The 20,404-nt window shown below is 56.3% G+C and overlaps 2 protein-coding genes across 3 annotated transcripts in view; both read left to right on the forward strand.

The window, feature by feature from the left end:
• The window catches only part of PHC2 (polyhomeotic homolog 2), a 46,665-nt gene extending 40,406 nt beyond the window's left edge, over positions 1-6,259 (forward strand). Inside the window, exons 12-15 of one of the 2 annotated variants that reach the window (XM_037061501.1) lie at positions 345-486; positions 621-677; positions 1,430-1,706; positions 4,828-6,259. In XM_037061501.1, the coding sequence (XP_036917396.1) occupies positions 345-486; positions 621-677; positions 1,430-1,706; positions 4,828-4,982 (631 nt within the window). In that variant the 3' untranslated portion in view covers positions 4,983-6,259. The remainder of the gene's footprint in view (positions 1-344; positions 487-620; positions 678-1,429; positions 1,707-4,827) is intronic. The other variant, XM_037061503.1, reaches the window with a different exon arrangement.
• Positions 6,260-8,790: 2,531 nt separating this feature from the next.
• A3GALT2 (alpha 1,3-galactosyltransferase 2) lies at positions 8,791-19,484 on the forward strand. Its single transcript, XM_037061504.1, has 5 exons — positions 8,791-9,051; positions 13,975-14,058; positions 14,261-14,350; positions 14,629-14,766; positions 17,067-19,484. The coding sequence occupies exons 1-5, from the start codon at positions 9,029-9,031 to the stop codon at positions 17,752-17,754; spliced, it is 1,023 nt and encodes a 340-aa protein (XP_036917399.1). The 5' UTR covers positions 8,791-9,028; the 3' UTR covers positions 17,755-19,484.
• Positions 19,485-20,404: the final 920 nt, after the last annotated feature.

Consider the following 20,404-nt stretch of genomic DNA (forward strand, 5'->3'; position numbering starts at 1 on the left):
GACGCCCTGAGCGCCCCCAGGCACCTGAGCTCTGAGGGCCAACCAGAGTAAGGCTGTCCTCCACCCCCCTCCCCTCAGGCAGGGCTGGAGGTCATGAGGGCACCTTTGTGAGGCTCTGCCAAGCTCCTCTCCCGCAGGACCATAGACAGTAGCGTCTCGGCCCAGGCAGTGTTTGTAGTAGGGTGCGTGGGCAGTGAGCTCTCCCCACGATCCAGGTCATCGTGTCAGGTGAGGGGTTCAGGGTCGGAGTGGAAGCACCGACAGCTGGTGTGGCTGCTCTTCCTCTGCCCAAGGCCCACTGTACAGCGGCTCTGACTTCTTTCGTCCCACCTTGACTCTGGCAGGTACAATGTGGGGTGCACCAAACGAGTGGGGCTTTTCCACTCGGACCGGAGCAAGCTGCAAAAGGCAGGGACCACAACCCACAACCGCCGCCGGGCCAGCAAAGCCAGTCTGCCGACACTTACCAAGGACACCAAGAAGCAGGTGAGAGAGCTGGCAGAGCCTGGAGCTCCATCCTCCCGAGGCCCCGCCAACTCCCCTTCTCACCACGACCTGAGACACCCACAGTCCTTGTCCCCTGCTGACGTCAGCGTGCTGTCATTTCCTGTTTCTCACAGTCTACCAGGTCCAGCCTTCCTCGTGTCCCTTCATTTAGACCCATGGATGCTTATGAGGTAACTTAGTGACCTTGCCCCACCGTTACCCTTCCCCTTCCAGTTTGCCTCCGTCTGTGACTTCTGGGGCCGTGGAAGTAGGCTCTCCCCTGCCTGGCTCTTCCGGTTACCTCCTCTTTTGCACAGAGGGCTAGGGGAGAAGGCAGCGTCTGCTTTACCCTTTCCCCACCAACCACATTGCCTCCTTGCACTTGAGAGCACTGACTTCTTGAAGGTCTCTACCAGGAACATGGGTGTTTATTCATTAACTATTTTTTTAGTGCCAGCCCCATGCCAGGAGCTCGGTTAGGCACCAAGGCTCTCGGTGCCCTGGAGGACCTCACAGCCTAGTGTGCTGCTCCAGAACCTGAGGCGTATTTGCTTCTTGTTATTACTGGGTCATAAACTTCCTTAAGAATCTGATGAGAGGCATGTCCAAAATGTACATATGTGAGAAATTTTGCATGCCGTTCGAGGTGGCTCACTGACTGCCCCCCAAGGCCCACAGAGCCCCGGGTTGAAACCCCACAGCTTGGGGGCACAGGCACGCAGTCAGATGATGGCCCTGAAGTGTGGTGCGTGCTGCAGCATCGGGAGGGGCCAGCTCTGCTTCGGCTCAGAGGGGAGGGGACAGGAGAGGCTTTCTGGATTCAAAGACAGGTGGGAGTGTAGACTGAGTGGAGAGAGGAAGGCAGACACACCTGCCTTTGCGCGTCTCTGTGCTGGAGACGTGAACTCCCCCATCCTGAGGACGACCTCCTCTCTGCTCCCAGCCCACAGGCGCAGTACCCCTTTCAGTTACTGCTGCCTTGCAGCTCACGCACAGCCAGGAAGACTCCAGCCGCTGCTCAGATAACTCAAGCTACGAGGAACCCCTGTCACCCATCTCAGCCAGCTCGTCTACCTCCCGCCGGCGACAAGGCCAGCGGGACCTAGAGCTTCCCGACATGCACATGCGGGACCTGGTGGGCATGGGACACCACTTCCTGCCAAGCGAGCCCACCAAGTGGAACGTAGAAGATGTCTACGAATTCATCCGCTCTCTGCCAGGTAAGGCCCTGGGAAGCCCCATGCCTGCCTGGAGCAGCAAGGGGAGAGAGGAAGTGGGAGACCTGCTTCCCCCCCGCCCCAGGAAAGATTAGGCAGTTCAGTTAATGACGCAGGTTCAGGAACAGGGGTGCAGAGATGAGTAAGATGAGGTTCTGCCTGTAAGAGCTCACGTACCAGCACAGAACATGAACTGTAAATAACCTTTTATAGCTATACCTCAGGGTGTTTTACTGGTACAGTAAGTGGTGTGTGCAAAACGCAGAGGCGATGATGTGATTAGCCTGGTGTCTCCTGCGGCAAGTTGGGAGGGCAGTCGAGTGGGAGTGTAGGAAATCTGTCAGGAACTTCAGTAATGAGGAAATTTAAACTGACAGTGGGCGAGGAGGCCCCTGACAGGGGAAGTGACCGCATCGGGGAGCAGTTTGAGGCGTGTGGCCACGCAAGCACATGGTGCAGCCGGGAATGCTGTGTGCGGTGTGGCGGAGGCCAGGGTTCCAGGGCTGGACTCCAGGGCCTCAGTCATGGGTGCTTTAGTGGAACGTCGAAGCGCTCTGCTGTTTTTTCTGCTACTCTTCACCTGGCCACTGGCCAGTCCAGGTACTGATGGCAGCCAGGAGCCTGACACTCGAAGATGGAGTGGGGTGCAGTGGTCACAAGCACAGACGTCTGTGTCAGGCAGTTCAGCCACACCCTGGCTCTGCCAGTTAGCCCAGTGCCTTACCTGTTGCTGCACCCCGGTTTGTTACCACACAGTCACCGTGGGTAACTGTAAGGAATTTGTGAGTGGCATAGCTGGGCAGTTCTGCCACAGGGTCCCTTATGAGAGTCTGATTAACGTGTTGGCCAAGGCTAGGGTCATCTAAAGGCTTGACTGGGGCTTGGGACCCTCTTCCACAGCGGCTCACTCACACGATGCTCAGCCAGAGCACAGCCATTGGCGAGAGGCCCCCAGGTCTGCACATGGGCCCCTTCAGGGCTGTCACGCATGGACCTTCTCAAGCCGGTGTTTGCCACAGGTGTTGGTGCAGGAGAGCAGGCTAGAAGCCACTGTGTCCTTTGGGAGCTAGGCTCAGCTGTCACGTACAGTGCTGTCACTTGCACGGCATCTTACTGGTCACCCAGGCCAACCCTGTGCACTTTATGAGGGAACTCACAAGGGCATGAAAGGGAAGCGAGGGTCACTAGGAGCTGTTGGGAGGCTGCTTAGGTAGTCCACCTCCGGCCCCGGCGACTCCAGAGCCTGCCTCGTGCAGACCTACTCACAGCCCCACCAGCTCCTCTCGAGTCTCCTCCCATTGCAGTGGCCATTGGAAACCCAGATTCCGTCTTCTAACTCGGGTCCAGGCACAGGTGAGCCTGCTTGGGTCCGATCCCTCAAGTACACGATTCCTCAGTTTGAAGACCTGAGAACAAACTGCTCTCAGGTTAGCTTCTTCCGTCCATGAATTCCAAGGCATGGTGGGTGGGACAGGGACAGGATAACCACTGAAGATGTGCCTGTTCACAAAGGGAAGCAACAGGGAGGACACAGCAGCCACCAAGCCACAGCAGTTCTGAAACCCAGCAGGGCGCGTGGTGGCATTTCCTTGGTCAGGACTCTCAGCCTGTGAGTGGCTCTTGGTCCCAGCCCTGGGTCACTCTTCCTGTCCTGTGAAAGCCGACCTGAGTCTGCAGTTGAGCAGTGCACTCAGCCTGCTTCCTGCTGCTTTTCAGGTCGTGTTACCTCTGACCCCTTGAGTTCAAGCAAACAGCACTTCTGCTAGTACGATTCTCTTAAAACCTTCGTGGGCTTCCCATGTATCTTGTCGGGGGTTCACTTCATTAGACTAAAACAGGATTCACAGATGTCTTCAAGAGAAACCTTTCTCTCCGCGGGCTTCTGCAGCTGAGGGACAGTGCCCATCCCAGTCAGGGGAGCCCTGCTGCTGACCAGAGAGGACCTGTGGGTGCATCCCTCAAACCCCTAGAGTGCCTTCTGATCAAACAGTTCTTGGAGCAGCGCCTTCCTGGGGTCTGAACAGGAGATCTGAGTCGTGCCCTCAGTTCCATCTGTGGGCAGTGTTTCCGTGACCACACCCAGGATTTGACCCTTGCCTAGAGACCATTTCTCAACGTGAGCATCATTTGCCATCAAGAGAGGCTAGGGACTCTCAGAGCCAGCAAACCCTGGCTCCTCTGTGTTTAGCAGTTTTCCTATACTTCACCCCTCCCCTCTCCTTTTGTCAGAAGCAGCAGTAAGAAGCCAGGCAGCACCGGTCAATGTGCTGCTAAAAGCATTAGCTAGAGCACTCAGGTCAGTAGGTATGCAACGCTTACACGTTACCTCCAACAAAGGCTGGCGAGTTTCTGAGAGGCCGTCAGACAGAGCACCTTAGGCGCTCAACTCACGCTGTCCTCATGGGCCTTCCAGCTCCCACCCAGGGTGCTCCGGGGCCACACCACACTCTTAGGGTTTCATTATGGCAGCAGCCCTCTTCTGGGGACCCAAATCCGCATCGGTGATCTTTATTGTCAAGCAAGTCACCCTGAAACTTAATGACTTAAAACAGTAACTATCTGAAGGTTCCTGTGGGTCGGGAACGGGGACTGGCTTAGCGGGGCGGTGCTGGGTAGGGTCTCTCATGAGATCCCAGTGACGGTGTCAGCCAGAGCCCGTGTGGATGTTTGGAGCTGGAGCACTCCTTGGTGCCTCGCTCACGTGGCACGGGGGGGCTGGCCGTGCGTAGGAGGCCTGAGCCCCTCTCCACACGGGTCCCCCCCAGAGCAGTGCTCGAGTGTCCTCCCCACGCAGTAGCTGGCTTCCTCCAGAATAAAAGAAGGTGGAAGCTGCTGTGCCCTTCCTGATCTAGCCTCACAGTCACATGCGGTCACCTCCAAAACACCTTACTGCTCCCAGGTCAGCCAGTTCATGGAGGGGAGGGGGCTCTGAACAACTCCATGCGTGAATGAGGAGGCTAGGGTATCTGGGGTCCATCCCGCAGTCCCGCTGTGTTGGACAAGTCACCAAGCCACAAGTCGTAGGGGGTGGTCGTGAAGATTAAGTGAACCAACATGTGTGCAGTGCAGTGACTGCCAAGGTAGCACAACGGTAGCTCTCCTGTCTTTGGTGGTGTCCCGGCAGGCTGCCAGGAGATAGCCGAGGAGTTCCGTGCCCAGGAGATTGACGGCCAGGCTCTGCTGCTGCTCAAGGAAGACCACCTGATGAGCGCCATGAACATCAAACTGGGGCCCGCCCTCAAGATCTACGCTCGCATCAACATGCTCAAGGACTCCTAGGGCTGGCCAGGGCAGCCGGGGTTCCGGCCCAGGACGCCTCCTCCCAGCTGGACAGAGCCAGACTGACATTCCTAAGGGGCCCAGGCACGGGCCGCTGGAGGGCAGGGGCTCTCCCTGTGGGGCGTGGCTGGTGAGGAGGTGTTGCCACCTCCCAATGGCTCTCAGGGGCCTTTCTTTCTGTGGGAGGGGCAGAGAGGTAGGTGGTGCAGACGATGGGGCTTTATGCTTGTAAATAAGGACAGCACTGGCTTCTTCCAAAGTCCCAATACTCTAGCCCCACTCTCTTCCCCTCTCTGTCCCCCATTTTCCAGGGGGTATATGGTCAGGGCTCCCCAACCTGAGTTGGGTTACTTCCAAGGAGAGCCGTCAAGCCTGGATAGAGGCTTTGAAAGCCCTTGCCTTCCACTTGTCTCTCCAGACCCGGCTCACCTTCCTGCTGCCAGCTTCTCCCCCTTCGGCTTGTTTCTGAAGCAGCCAGGTATTTTCCCCCAAGCCCCCTGCAGGTGGAGAGAGAGAAGCTGGGCCCAGTTTGCCATGCCTGCTGGCACAGACGCCTTAAACGCTGTGTGTGTGACTGTGTGACTGTGTGGGAGCCTGGACTGACAGGCCCAGAGCCGCCCTCTGGCATCTCCAGGTGTTTTGTAGCAGCCACTTAGTGCTTTGTCCTGGACTCCACTCAGCCTCAGGATGGGGAATAGGAGAGGAGGGCCGCCCCAGCGCAGGGAGGCGAGATCAGACAGCGACGACAGTTAGCTGTTCCTTTCCAGACTGGTCACAATGTCTCCAAAGCCCCTTCCCCACACTGTGAAGTCCCCCTGACTGCCCTGCTGTGTCACAAACAACATTAAGGAAGCTGCCGGTGCGGGGGCTGGTTCAGGCTAAGCCTCCTGTCCATCTGCCCTGGGAGCCCCAGTGGTGAGGCCCAGAGAGCCTTGGACAGGAGAGATGAGCTGGAGCTGGAGAGCCCGCCGACCTGAAGAAGGCAGCCTTTGGCCTCCCACTCCTACCCTTGGCCTCTCGAACTTGTCTGCAGCAATTACAGCTACCTGCCGAGGAGGCGGGGCAGGAAGGGCGAGGGCCTGCCTCTGACTTGCCCTGCCTGTCCTCTGGTCCTCTCTAGGCTTCTGGGGGGTGGAGAGTGGGCCTCTCCCCCGAAGAGGGTGGCCGCCTTCCTCAGCTTGTTCTATTCCCCACTCACACCCCAGGCAGGGTTGGAAATGAAGGACTTTTTTTAACCTTTTGTTTTTGTTTTTTAAAAATAAATCTGTAAAATCTGTTCCTTCTGTGCTTTTCTTCCGGGGGGATGCCTGTCCCTGCAGGTATGGGTCCCAGATGACTCCTTTTCACCCATCAGGAGAGGGCTGGGCTCCTGGCTTGGGGCAGTGTATCTCCCGCACTCCGCTGGGGCCAGGCCGCTCGAGGGCTCTGCGGGTCCCAGCTCTTACAGCAGCAGCAGGTTCTGCGTCTGTTCCTCACATGGGTGTCTCTGCAGTGGAGGGCCCAGAGCCCCTTCAGCTCAGAGGCGCCCTTCCCACCATTCCCACCGGGGAGACGAGACACTCCCGGGCCCAGAACAGCTGAACCTCGAGGCAGAATCCAGGTTCTTGCCCCTGGCAGACACCTTTGGTTGGTGCTGCTCAGGGTCCGGAATGGCCCCTGGAACGGCTTTGGTTCACTCAGCACTTTTCTGCACATTTTTGGATGCTAGACTAGCAAATTATTAGAAAAGGGAACATTGTCCCTGAAGAGGTAACACTGAAGCCACACCACGAGAGGGAAAGGGCGTTCTGGCCCCGGGCAGCTCATGCAAAGGCAGCTGTAGGAAGCTGGGGTGCAGACCAGCCAGAGGTGAGTGGGTGGGACAGGTGTGTGTGGCCAACAGTGGCTTCTGTTGACTGTGCCTCTGTGAACTGGGCCTTGTGCTGGAAACAAGGCCTTGGTGGGGAGCAAGATGCCGCTGTGCCTGCCTGCACAGAGCTTAAAATCTCCCTGCGTCTATCAGTCTATCCCAGGGGAAAGGAAGAGGAGAGCAGCTTGGCCTCCTGCTCCTTGCCTTCTCTAGGATTTTCCTTAAGACAGTGTTTCCACTTGTTTAACACACAGGTGTTAGGCCCATGCTTCAACCCATTGAATCAGAATCTAAGAGCTGGGGTGGTGGCCCTGGGAGACAAGCCACAGAAAGAGCCAATCCCACATCTTGATAAGGACTTTCCAGAAAGCCTCTTAAAATGTAACAAATACCTGGAATGGGGAGGAGAAACAAACTGCTTTATTGCAGTTCTCAGATACTGTACTTTTTACAAATTAAAGGTTGGTGGCAACCGTGCTTCCGGCAAGCATTTTTCCAACAGCATTTGCTCGCTTGCGGTCTCTGTGTCCATTCGTGGGGCGGGTACTGTGGAAGTTGCTGATATGACCACAAAGGGTTTAGAATATGACATAAACTGGGTTGAAAGTTGTTCTGTGAGTTTCAAATGCTACCCAACAGCCTTACTTGCTGGAGAGAAACTGGTGTGAAGGGAAAAGTCAGTCGATGGAGTCAGTCAGCTCAGTGTCCGATTTTAAGAAGCCGCCACCCTGATCAGCCATCCACGTGGGGCCAGACCCTCCACCAGCAGAGAGATCACAGCTCGCTGAAGGCTCAGGTGACAGCGTTTTTAGCAGTATTGTCAAACTGAAGCATTAGGTCATTTTAGGCATAATGGTATTGCACACTCACTAAGCTACAGTATAGTGTAAACGTGACTTCTACACACTGAGAAACAAAAAAACGCACGTGACTCTCTTTCGAGAGATGCCTGCTTTACTGCCGTGATCAGTCCCCCAAACCCGCCGTGTCCCCCAGGTGTGCCTGCAGCTGACGACCCAGAGGGGTGGAGCCAGGACTGGAAGGTCTGGTTTTTCCAGGAGACGGAATGGCCAGCGGGACCGGGACCTACACAGGCCCCTGGGCGGAGGGTGAAGGGGGAGAGGTAAGGAACCTTGTGGGGGCCAAGTGCAGAAGACACTCTGGACCTCGGCTTTCCCCTTCCTGCGAGACGGCGAGAGCCAGGCCCCACCTGAGGTGTTGCTGTGGATGGTGGAGGAGGAGAGGCCCAGGCCTCCCGAAGGCGGCCATGGTGCGGAACTGATTTAACTGGGTAAACACTGGCACTGCTCCCTTACTTCAGGGGACAGGCCCCGACCTAGCGTAAGTCTGAAGGGTGCATTTGTAAATATCTATTTGCTCCTGTTTACACATCACACAGAATTTTTCAGGCCTTTTTTTGATCAGGATCCAGAGTTTAACAAAATGTTTCCAACCCTCATACACATACTTCAATATGTATAACCGAAATAAAAATTTCACGAAACAAAGCCTACCTCTTTGTACAATATATTTGGATACTGTCTTTTCAGTTTTCTTCCCATTCTTCCTTTCTAAACCTTGGTCACGATCCATGAAACTGATTGCACGGCCCGCGGATGGATCGAAACCTACACTCAGAACACCCTGCCCAGCGTCCACGTTCCAGACCAACGCCGCACCACTCTCTCATGCGGCTCTGACATTTGCCTGGGTGACTACACCCCGTTTTCCTGAGGGGGGTAAAGGACTCCCCAGGGTGAGCTGTCCGAGATCACAGTCGGAAGGCCGACTGTGGCCCCAGGGCCACGCCCTGGGGCCCTGTCCAGAACTCCACCCAGAACAGGGTTCCCTGGGTAGCCTGGCCTGTAGGTCTTGCCCTGCCCAGACCAGAAGGAAAGGGGAGTCAGAGCAAACCAGCACCGAGCCTCTGCCAGTCAGAGCCGGCCTCCCTCAGGTCCACTCTCCTCCAGGTGATTGGCCCCAAGGGGGTTCCCAGCCCCCACCCCACCCTGGGGCCAGCTTTCTCCAGCAGGTGCCACTCCTAAGCAAGTCCCACTAAAGGCAGGTCATCCCTGCCGGCTCCCGTAGGTGTGGTTCCAGGTGGCCTGTGACTGCTTTGTCCTGGTCACCAGGAACAGGTTGTTTCCGGCTCTGAGCTGAGAGAGCTCTTGGAAGGCTGTCCCGCTGGCCTCTCAACATGGCTCTCAAAGAGGGACCCAGGTGAGTGGGGACACAGCCGATGTGGTGGGGAAGCTGGGCAGGGTCACCAAGGCGGTCCTGGGAGAAGGTGACTCTGAGAAGCAACATGGCTGAAGGGCAGGGATGGCAGGGGAAGATCGGGGAGACCCTGCATCCTGTGAGGTCCTGGCTAAATCATCTTGTTCCTTTAACTCTGAGCCCCTTGATGAGCCAGAGAACAAGACCTTGGGGCCGCACCCCCCACCATTACTGAGAGGTCTCTATACTCCCCTGGGAGTGACTGTCCAGGATTGGAAATTTGTTCCCATTTAAGAACTGATGACTGACCCTTAATGCCTTCTTGAAAGGAAGGAGGGAACAGGGAAAGGGGGTGAAGGGGAGTCCTTTTGAAAATACCTGAGAAAAGAACGAGGAAGGACGGATCGGGCAGGGGCCTTATTCACTAAGGGCTCCCAGCCCAGGGCATGGAAAATGCAGTGGGAGTTGGCTGGTGCCTGCCGCAGGCTTGGGTCTCAAAGCCCTCCCGGACCTGACAGTGTGAGCCCACTAGGGCCAGCTCTGCCTGGCTGCCCTGGTGGAGGTCCAGTGCCCATGATAAGCATCGGCTTGTCCTACCCTGATTGGCAGGGTCCTGACAGCGGTGAGAGCAGAGAGAAGTCTGCTCCACCCTTTTCCTGCCCAGCAGCACAGATGGACTTCCCTCCCGGGCAGCTGTGCTTCTGGGAGGGAGCCGGGGAGGCCCTGGTGCGGCCAGACCTCCAGGAGCCCAGGGTGAAGCTGGGGAGTGAGGAGGGAGAGAGGCTTTTGCAGGAGAGACACTAACCTGCAGAGAACACCGGCGCCTTGGGAGGAGCCACGCCTGTAGGGGAATAACAACAGGACCCTTGGAAGACGAGCTTCAAGGGAGGTGAGGCCAGGTCATCGGGAGCCCCAGATGCCAATGCTCTGGCTTGGGAGTTGGATCTGAGTTCAACCCTCAGCTCCCACACTTAATACCATATTTTGCTGTGTATAACGCGCACTGTTTTGCCCAAATTTTTTAAGGAAAAACAAGGATGCACATTATGCAAGGGTATAATGATTACGTACCATGGGTGTGATAATTCCGTGCATAATGCACACAAAAGCGCGGGTGCGCACTACACGGCGAAACACGGTCGCTGTGTGACCCTGAGCAACGGATTAACCTTTCTGAGCCACAGTTCCCTCCTTCATAAGGTGGAGGGAACCACAGCATCTTCTTCAAGGGGTCGTGGTCAGACTTCCACGGGAGAGGAACGTAAAACTCTCGGCCAAGAAAGTGGAGTTTTAAGTGCAAAGGTGAAACTGTCAGTTGAGGAAAGAGAATGAAGAAAAAGAACCCACTGATTACCTCATTACTTTACTGAACAAATAATTATTAATACCACCAAACTGTGAGGCAGGCTGCAGATTCGGCACCGAGAATCCAAAGTCTAATAAAACAGAAAGCACATGGCCTAGCGGGGCAGCCAGTCACAGGCCAGTCTGGCGAGTGCTAGAGTAGAGGTCTGCACAGGAGGGGCTCTGGGGAGAGCAGGTGCTGGCCGGGAAGGTCAGGGAAGGAGTCTGAAGGGCGGGCGAAGCTGGGTGTTGGCGAGTGATCGGGAGCTTGGTGGTGGCCAACAGGAAAAGAGCAATCTGGGCAAAGATGTGGAGGTGAGAGGCCACAAAGTCAAAGCAAGTCCAGGACGCTTCACAGGATGCAGACCGGGAGGACAGCTGCAGGAATCTACCTGGATGAGAAATGATGAGGCAGGGAGAGCTCAGTGTGGTGAACAGGAGGGAGCTCAGGGCTCTAAGGAGGAGGCAAATGCAATGGAGCTTGGTGACTGAATGGCTATAAGGGGAGGGAATGGGTCCCACTTGAGTAACGGGACCAGTAATGGAGAATGCAGAAGGAAGAAGACATGGAGGGAAATGTAACATGCAGTCTGAGAAGCCCTGAGTCTGAGGTGTCTGCAGGACACCCACAGTGTTCCAGGACACACGATGCCCAAGTCGCATGCTCAGCAAGGGGCTGTGCCCGCACACACAGACTTCAGAGTCGCTAGTGGAGAGAAGCCACGGGGTGAGAAAGGGCGCCCAGAGCTGAGTTGCAAATGACGAAAAGGGCAAGCCATGCAAAGGTGAGCAAGGAGGCTGGGGCAGCAAAGCGGGGAGCACAGTGGGGCACACAGCAGGCAGCACAGCGGGGAGCACGAGAGACACGGCAGGAGCCAGATGGAGGGAGCTTCGCAGCCCAGACCCCAGGTTTCCTTCTAACAGCAGTGAGAAGTCACTGGAGAATGGAGTGTCAGGGGCGAGAGCAGAAGCAGGGAGGTTGGAAGGGGTGCTATGAAGGGTCTCCAGACAGCGACCTGGAGCGCGATGAGAGGGGTGAGGTCACGCGGACGGGCCACCAGTGTTTGCGGGCGCGTCCACAGGGCTTGCCGGTGGACTGCACGTGGGGCGTGAGAGGCAGGAGGAACCACAGCTCCCGGGCCTTCGGTGTGAGAAATGGGGCACGTCACTGCGATGGCCCTTCCCAGGATGCAGGGGACCAGAGTGGGGGGCAGGTTTCTGAGGGAAATCGAGAGTCCCCCTCTGGCTAAGTTTGAGATGCTTGCAAGATATCCAAGTGGAGAGATCAGGGGGCACCGATGCCCCCAGGTGTCCTCTGTTGCTGTACGAGTGAGGCCCAGATCAGCCATCAGAGGCCCGGGGCCATGATTAGGCCCCCAGCGCCCTTCCCGGAGGGAAGTCTGATGGGGGAGCATGGACCTCAAGGAAGACGTTTGGTCACTTTTGCACATTCCTGTTTCCTTTTCATGGGCCTCCATTCCTTCTAATCCCTCAGGCCCTAGCTTAGAGGTCACCTCCTCCAGGAAGCTTCCCTGACTTCCCACCTGCCAGGGTGCAGGTGACACTCTCCAATCTGCCCTCACAGCATCTCGTATTTATATCCATCACAGCCTTCACTGTGCAGTGTTCCTTCCATTAGCCTGTCTGCTGCTGACCCATCCCCCTCCTCGACCACCCCCCTTCCTCACGCCACTCCCTGAAGACAGGCCCGTGTCTGACTCCCCTCTGACACCTGGACCTAGCACAGCACTTGATTGTGGGCCTGTACCCCATAAATGTGGTGGAGTGCATGAGCGAACAGAAACTGGTGGAAGCCTGGATGCATAAACCTCTTCCACACTGAAGATACTCTCCTCTGCACAGATTCCCAGAGTGGAAGTCGTTGGATTAAAAGGGAGGGACACTGAAAGCTTCGATTCTCAGAGCCAGGCAGCTGTCCAAAGAACGGCAGCGGCACGTCGCACCCCACGGGCTGGCGTGAGAGACCCTGTCTCACCGCACTCCTGCAGTGTGGCCAGTCCCGTTCCTTGTTAAAATGTGCTCATTTTATAGGCAAAACACGCCACCTCGTTCTAATTTGTATGTCTTTGATTACTCGGGAGGGTGGATGTTTTTCCATGTGTGATTGCTAAATGCACTTCTTTGAGGATTTGCCTGGTCGTGTGACGTGGAAACTGTTGAGGCAGGTTGGCATTTCGTGAGAGGTTCTGAGGGGCTCTTTGGGGGATAAGTGGAAGCACAGGATGGTCCTGGCGAAGGACGGGCAGACGGGGTTCCTGTGGGGGCCGGAGGGACAGAAGGGGCAGGGAGGGAATAATAAGATTATCATTAACTCTCTGTTCAGGGAGAATGATCGTTTACTGAGCCATTTCTATGTGTGGCCTTGTTCGAATCACTTAGTGCATAATAACTCAATGACATGACAGCCCTCTGAGGTAGGTGTTCTTGATAGCTGCATTTTACCGATGAGGACATGAAAGGGCAGAGGTCCAAAACCCTGCCTGTGCCCAGACAGCTAATAAGTGGGGGAACTGGAATTCGAACCCAAAGGCCTGGCCCCAGTGTCCATGCTTCTCACCACATGGGCCCAGCCTCTCCAGAGACAGGGGTGCACAGCAGGGATGGGGAGAGCTAGATGAGACCCCCAAAAGGAACTTACTAAGATTCTCAACTTTTGGGGCTCTTCCTGGATACCAACCAGCCATCAACCAATCCCAGAGTCCACCTCCCCTGAGCCAGGAACGGGGCTGCTGAGCTCTGCTGGAAGAATCCAGCTTGGTGACCAGAGCCGTGACAGACAGACATACGGTCCCCGACCACAGCTGCCCTCCTTGCGGCCCAGCAACTCATCCTTAGGTCCCAGACAGCTGTCACCTTCCAGCCACCAAGCCACAGACCGCCCTGCCGCCCCTCCCACACTCTTCTCTCATCCAAGTCAGCCCCAGCCCCTTCCCCGAGTGAGCACCCCACACCTGATGTGACTGACCCCAAACCTGCCCAGGCCCATGCCCCTCAGCACTACTGGGAAAAGCAAAGGATATGCACCTAAATACTCATCAGAAGGGACCTGGTCAGGTAAACTACGCTATTGCCAATCACTGTAAAAAAGGGTAAGGACATGCTTTAAGTACTCAGATGGAATAACCCCAAAGACATAACAGTCGATGGAAAATGCAAGGTGCAAAATGGCATGTCTATGAGGCTATCATCGGGGGAGGGGGAGGTAAAGACCATTGCAGGGCAAGGAGAGAAAAAGAAAGGGGGAGGGGTGGGGTGGGGAGAGCATCCGCTACTGTATTTGCCATATTGCCTGTCGGTGCACAGACTGTCTGGGAGGACACACAGGCAGCTGGTGACACCGGCTGCCTCTGCACAGAGGTGCAGAGAAACAGGAAAGACCCTGCCCTGCACGTATCCTTGTGTCTCCGAACCACGTGAAGATAATATGTTAAATTGCAAAAAAAAGTAAAACGGAACATTAAATTGCACAAATAATTTCTCATGTGTGCAGATATCTGTGTGTATATCAATATAAACATAGGTATAAAGTATATGTTGCTGATGCCCTTCCCCACCCCCCAGGGCCTGGAAGAGAATCTTCTGGCGGCTGATCCTACTGGCAGTTGGCTTCTCAGGGCTGCTCCTGTACGGGTTCACTGCAGTCAGGTACAGCCCCTCCCCCAGCACTCCAGGCTGGGCCTGGGGAGCAGGATTAAAGGGGATCTTTCCAAGTGCTTCCCTGAGGGATGGAGGGTGGTGGCTATCCCAGCCCCCACATGTTCCGTGGGCTCTCCCTCCTTGTAAGAAGCAGAGCGACAGGGCTCCTGAGCAGGCTGGCATGCCCCTCACCACTGGCCCTGCCCAGCAGGTATCTGGAAACCTTCATCCCCATGGGCACCTGCCATTTGTCCAGAATGTCCCTGCTGAGGGACAACTTCTCGGGTCTCCTGCGTCTCTGGTAAGGAGATACTGTCCCTCCCACTCCAAGGTCACCCATATTCCCTACAGTGTATTGCTCTAGTCGCTGCCCTTCTCACAGCCCCCACCCTGGCAAAGCCAGGTGGTCTACCCAGCAGCCCAGCAGGTCACACATCTCTCCACCCTGTGTATTAGTTCTGGGCTAGGAACAGGGTATGCCCCACCTGGGGGTCCCTAGGGCCCAGCATGGGGAGATAGCAGTGAGTTTCACCAGGCGGGTGGATGGATGGACCTATCTCTCATCCCTGCCCTGGCTAGGGCCCGGCCGGAAGTCCTGACCTGCACCTCCTGGGGGGCCCCCATTATTTGGGATGGCACTTTCGATCCAGACATGGCCCAGCAAGAGGCTATACAGCAGAACCTCACCATTGGGCTGACTGTCTTCGCCGTGGGCAGGTAAGGCCTCAGGAGGGGGGCATTGCTGTCCCAGCAGGGCATGGGAGGGCGTACATGTGGTACAGGTGGTGCGGCGCCCTGTTCCCTGTGCCAAAGGGTCCCAAGGTGATTCGGAAGGCAAAGACAGCACCCTGGTCCCAGGGTGAGAACAGGACCACCCTTCTCCTTTCTGTCCTTCCTGGACACCAACACTGTGGAGCTACCACACCCCCCACCCCCCAGCACAGGCAGCCAGGGGCTCAGAACCATGTCCTAGGAAAACCCTGCCCAGGGGCTGGTGGTCCATCTGGAAGCATCAGGTCTGTGGTGAGAAAATGATGACGTCTTTCAGGTGAGGATGGTGAGACCAGGGGGCAACTGGGTGAATAGAGGAAAGGGCCTGCCTGCAGAAAGTGCCCACTGGAGGTCAGTGGCTAGATGCGGGCACAAAGTAAGGGGAGCGGGGAGGCTTGCCAACAAGACTGATGGAGGAAAAGGGGCTGGGAGCTGAGGGTTTCTGCAAGGCAGTGGATCTGAGCTGGGCAGGAGGCGAAGACAGGAGGGGACGCTGAGAAAGGGATCCAGACCTGAGCACTCAGTGGGGAAGGACTGCTGGGGAGGGCATCACCGAAGTGGGCTGGAGGGTAGGGGGCGCCCAGAGTGGGGCAGATTGGTGATGGTGACCAGGCCAAGGGAGCAGACGTGGGGGCAGGTGACCGAGGCGGGCGGAGAACAGAATCGCTGTAGGAGACGAGGCCGATCGAGGACTGGGGGGCCCCAGACATGGAAGAGGAGCTGGAGAGCTAGTGGAGAAGAAATCCCAGGGGCACTGTCATCCCCACTGGGGATAGCAGGGCTGTCTGAGCCAGATGTCCACTTTCCAGATGCAAAGGGGACTCCTGGCTCAGAGTGGCGATCAGATCCTGTGGCCCTAAACACGGTGCACAGAGGTAGAGTTCAGGGCAGTTTAAGGAAAAGTCTGTAATAACGGAAGAGACTGCTTTGGGAATACAGAGTTCTGCATCCAGGAAGAGATATCGAAATTGTGGGAAAGAATTCTGTCATCAGGTACCCCAGAGTTCCTTCAGCTCCTACCCCCATACTCCAGAAGGGACAGAAAGCCAGGAGGGCCCCCAAAGGGGCAGGGGGGCAAATAGGACCAAGGGCTGACCCATGGGCCAGGTGGGCAGCACTACTGGCCTCTCCCAGCACCCTGGTGCCCCCACTTCTGTTCTCGATACTAAGTCGGGTGTTCTGCACCAATCCTAGGGGTCCTCCCGAAATTCCAGGGCCTTGAGATCCTGAACTCTGAGATTTTGTGAGTATAACACCCTGGGATGCTGAGGCTTCCAAGGTCTCTGGTTCCAATCCCTCACACATCTACCAGGAACAGAGTAAGTACAGGAGAAAGTTCAAGCTCCAAGGCCAGTCTGAGTTCAGATCAAAGCTCTGTGACTCACCAATTGGGTGCACACTTGCAGCAGCTCCCCGGTTACTACAGCTCTTCATTGCTGTTTCCTCTGAAAAAACAGAGATAATAACAAACGGTGAGGACTAAATGCAACAATGCACACTGACTTAGAACACTGTCTACCACATGACGCATGTTCAGAGATATTAGGCATTATCACTCTCCTTTCAGAGCCCTGGGATGCCAAAGTCTGTTAATACAAAGTTTCTGATAGTACAAACTTTCTGGGTATCTATGTAAGGAACGACCACAACCTCGGGGACTTAAAGCAACAATATATTAGCCTCATAGCTCATGATTTTGTGTGCCAGGAATTCCAGCGGGGCTCCACAGAAGTGCTCCTCACTACTCCCCATTGTCTGCGTCTCCACGGGGACAGCCCACTGCTAAAGACCGGAGGAGCACCTCTCCCCACACGGCCTCTCCCCACGGCTAATTTGGGCTTCCTCACACCGCTGCCACATCCAAATTCTGGGGTTTACATAAGCAAAGGCCCAGAGCCCTAAAGAGACAAAGAGACTAACGCTGCCAGCCCTTCCAGGGCCAGCACAGCACCACTTCCTTGGGAGAACTCGAGTTCCAGGGACGGACGAGAGGGCCCGTGAGGGCAGGGGTGGCAAACCCTTTGCAGTCATCTTTAATCTGCTTGCATGATTCTGGGATTGGAGTTTGCAAGAGCTCCGGGGACTGGAGGATTGCAGGATTACTAGAACCGAGGGACTGGAATGAGGAGGAGCAGGAAGTCCGAATCGGGGAGGGGAGACCAGAGGGAGCGAAGGGGCTGCAGAGGGCCGCCCCTACCCTCTAGGCGCCCCGGCCAGGGTGACTCCCGGTCTGCCCCACCCCGCAGGTACCTGGAGAAGTACCTGGAGCGCTTCCTGGAGACGGCCGAGCGGCACTTCATGGTGGGCCAGCGTGTGGTCTACTACGTGTTCACTGAGCGCCCGGCCGCGGTGCCCCGCCTGTCACTGGGCCCGGGCCGCCAGCTGCGCGTGGAGCGCGTGTCCCGAGAGCGGCGCTGGCAGGACGTGTCGATGGAGCGCATGCGCACGCTGCACGCGGCGCTGGGCGGCCGGCTGGGCCGCGAGGCGGACTTCGTGTTCTGCATGGACGTGGACCAGTACTTCAGCGGCGCCTTCGGGCCCGAGGCGCTGGCCGACTCGGTGGCGCAGTTACACGCCTGGCACTACCGCTGGCCGCGGCCAATACTGCCCTACGAGCGCGACGAGCGCTCGGCCGCCGCACTGGCGTCGGGCGAGGGCGACTTCTACTACCACGGCGCCTTGTTTGGGGGCACCGTGGAGGCGGTGCGCGGGATGACGGCGCACTGCGCGCGCGCCCAGGAGCGGGACCGCGCGCGCGGCCTGGAGGCGCGCTGGCACGACGAGAGCCACCTCAACAAGTACTTCTGGCTGCACAAGCCCGCGAAGGTGCTCTCGCCTGAGTTCTGCTGGAGCCTGGAAATAGGCCGGCGGGCCGAGATCCACCGCCCGCGCCTGCTCTGGGCGCCCAAGGAGTACGCTCTGGTGCGCGACTAGGAACCAGGGCCAAGCCTCGCCCCACCTGCAGGATGGACACTTTGGGCCCTGGGAGGATGTGGGCACCTGCACGGGCAAACCCTGTGGGCAGAGCAGCAAGGATAGACCCTGAAGCCATCGGGGATCCTTCTGGAAGCAGCGTGGCACTCTGGAGGACAAGGAGAGACAGGACAGAAACTGCTCTGCCACCTCCTGCGTGTGGAAGGAGGCCGCCCTGGCCTTTCAGTGTTTTGTGCTGGTCCCAGCCTCTGAGCAAGGTAGTGGTCGGACCTGCGCGTGTGGTTCTTTCGTGATTGCAAGATGCCCTTCAGCAAAAACCCATCAGGACGCTGAAGAGAATAAAGGTTCATTACTTACAGGACCCAGAAATTACACAGCACACCTGGGGCCACACTGCAAGGTCTAAGGGGAGAGGGAGAGCCCGGGCTTCCGCTTTTACTGGGACCCAAGCCAGGGTTCTAGGGTTTCGTGGACTCTTTTGGTGAATTCAAAATATGAGAGCAGAAATGTGAAGCTCAGGAAGAGAAAAAACAGGTGGCCAAAGGTGTCTAGTTACTGTAATCAACCAAGATCATTCAGACAAAGGGTCCTCAGTGGGGGGTGGGGGGTGGCCTGGTTCTCTGTAGTCAGGAGGCTGGCAATGTATTTATTGGAGATAACGCTCTTTGAAGTGGATTCGTTGGCAATCAAAGCTTAAATCAGGCACTACAAAAAAGGAAAAGAAAAAAAAACCTCTCAGGCAGGGAGCTTCTCACTGGTAGGATCTCCTTTTCCTCATTTTCTACCGGACTGGGACAGACAGACCATTCACCTCTGACCTTCCTGACTTCAGGGGATGCCTCCTGAGGAGACATTTTGGCAACTACACCCTCCCCCCTTGTCAGGAGGAGACTGAGGCACAGAAAGGGAACGTAACTGCCTGAAGCCACAGAACCTACAGGAGTCTGCGAGGTTAGCCGCTCAGACCCAGTAAAACTGCCTGGGGGCATCAGCCACAGAGGGAGAAACACCAGTAGCCTTGACTGTCACCTCCCCCACCCTCAAGCATAGCTTGTCCATATTTGAGTAATATGATTGTGAATGAAAAGGGGCTGTGCAATAAGCAGCGGGCACGTGGCAGGCCTGACAAGCTCAGAAGCCACATAAATTCCTAACCGGGAAGTCCCTGGTGGGCAGCCACATTCCAGGCCTATAGCTTCTTTAGCAAAGTCAGTCTTCACCTCCAGTGAGCCCTGTCCACTGCTCTTACGTATCTAGGGCAACGTACCTTTGTGATGTCAGGGCGCTTTTGATTTCTGTTCCCCTCAAAGGTACAGCCGCAGGCACCGAGCACAGGGCGGCACCAGAAGCCCCCTGTGTCTCCTTATTCCCGGCACACCATCTCCCTGTGCTGTCCACGCTCAGTACTAACTCTCCTGCGCCCACCGGTGTACAATTCTGGGTTTCCCCACTTTGCTTTTTATCCAGTCCTGGAGATTTCCTCACCTTGCTTCCTCCCACCTCCCTAATCTCCCACCAATGGATTGCATGCACCCTCCTTACGTTTTCCCCCTTTGATTCTAAATGCATAAAAGGAACCGAAAAACTGCCTTTCTTCAGAGTATTTTCTCAATCCTCTGAGATTTTGCTTTCAGGCATGTCTTTAAAATTGGGCTCAGATATACCCTTATAAGACTTTTCTATAGGCCAGGAGTTCTTCTGTTGGCATTATAATAAAATAATTGTTCCAAACATGTCCCTGTGGCCCTTTTCTCTGGAGAGTCAAAGTCCACAAAAACGGCATTTCCTTGTGCTGGGGTTCATGGATCTGTCTGGCCACAGTATCTAGGAGAGAACTTTTCTCGTCCATGGCTCCTGCCCAGACTCCTCATCCTCAACAGGTGAAAATACAGGCCCCCAGCAGGAGCATGAAGCCAGCAGGTCCTCCAGGAAAGGTGGTCTCAGAGCCGAGGAGACAGGAAAGGTACCTGCTGGGAGCCCCCAGCCCCTGTCTGACAGTTGGGAACTGTACCTGCTGGGAGCCCCCCAGCCCCTGTCTGACAGTTGGAAACAGCACGACCAGGGCTGGGTGGGAGCTCACGCCGGGTCTCCCGAGTCTGTGTGTGCAGTTCTCGCAGACGTGCGTTTTCAGAGCCTCCGCTCTACCCAGGTCGGACAGCCGTGCTGGCTGGACACCCATCCTGATGAGGTTTACAATCTAGTCATTTTTACAAGCAAGTTCCAACAATGTGAAGCAAAATCTATCTCCCCGCTCAGCATCGCTGCAAGTTTCCCTAGTGCCTCCTACCTAAACTAGAGAAGCAAAACCCAGAAGCCTTTTGACCTCTGGATTGGAGATGAGAACAAGCCAAGTGTGCCCAAGAACAGGTCACTGTGTGATGACTGTGATCTGGCACCTCCCTTCCCCTGGGACTATGGCCTCATCTTACCCTAGGACGTCCCCTAAGGGTCACACACTGGACCCTAGCGCACTAGAGACTTGAGCATGCGCAGGTCTTGAGCATGCGCATGAGCATTCCCTGGATGGGAATTGGCTGCCCTCCTGACTGTGTGTGCCTATGGGCAGGTCCCCCACCTTTGCAGGGTCTGTTTCCTCACACACGAATGGGGGTGCCGGGTACCCCGCCTGCAGGGGCTGTGGTGCTCCAGG

The sequence above is a fragment of the Sturnira hondurensis genome, unplaced genomic scaffold (genome assembly GCF_014824575.4).
Source record: "Sturnira hondurensis isolate 20B ecotype Veracruz unplaced genomic scaffold, ASM1482457v3 Scaffold0013381, whole genome shotgun sequence".
NCBI lineage: Eukaryota > Metazoa > Chordata > Mammalia > Chiroptera > Phyllostomidae > Sturnira > Sturnira hondurensis.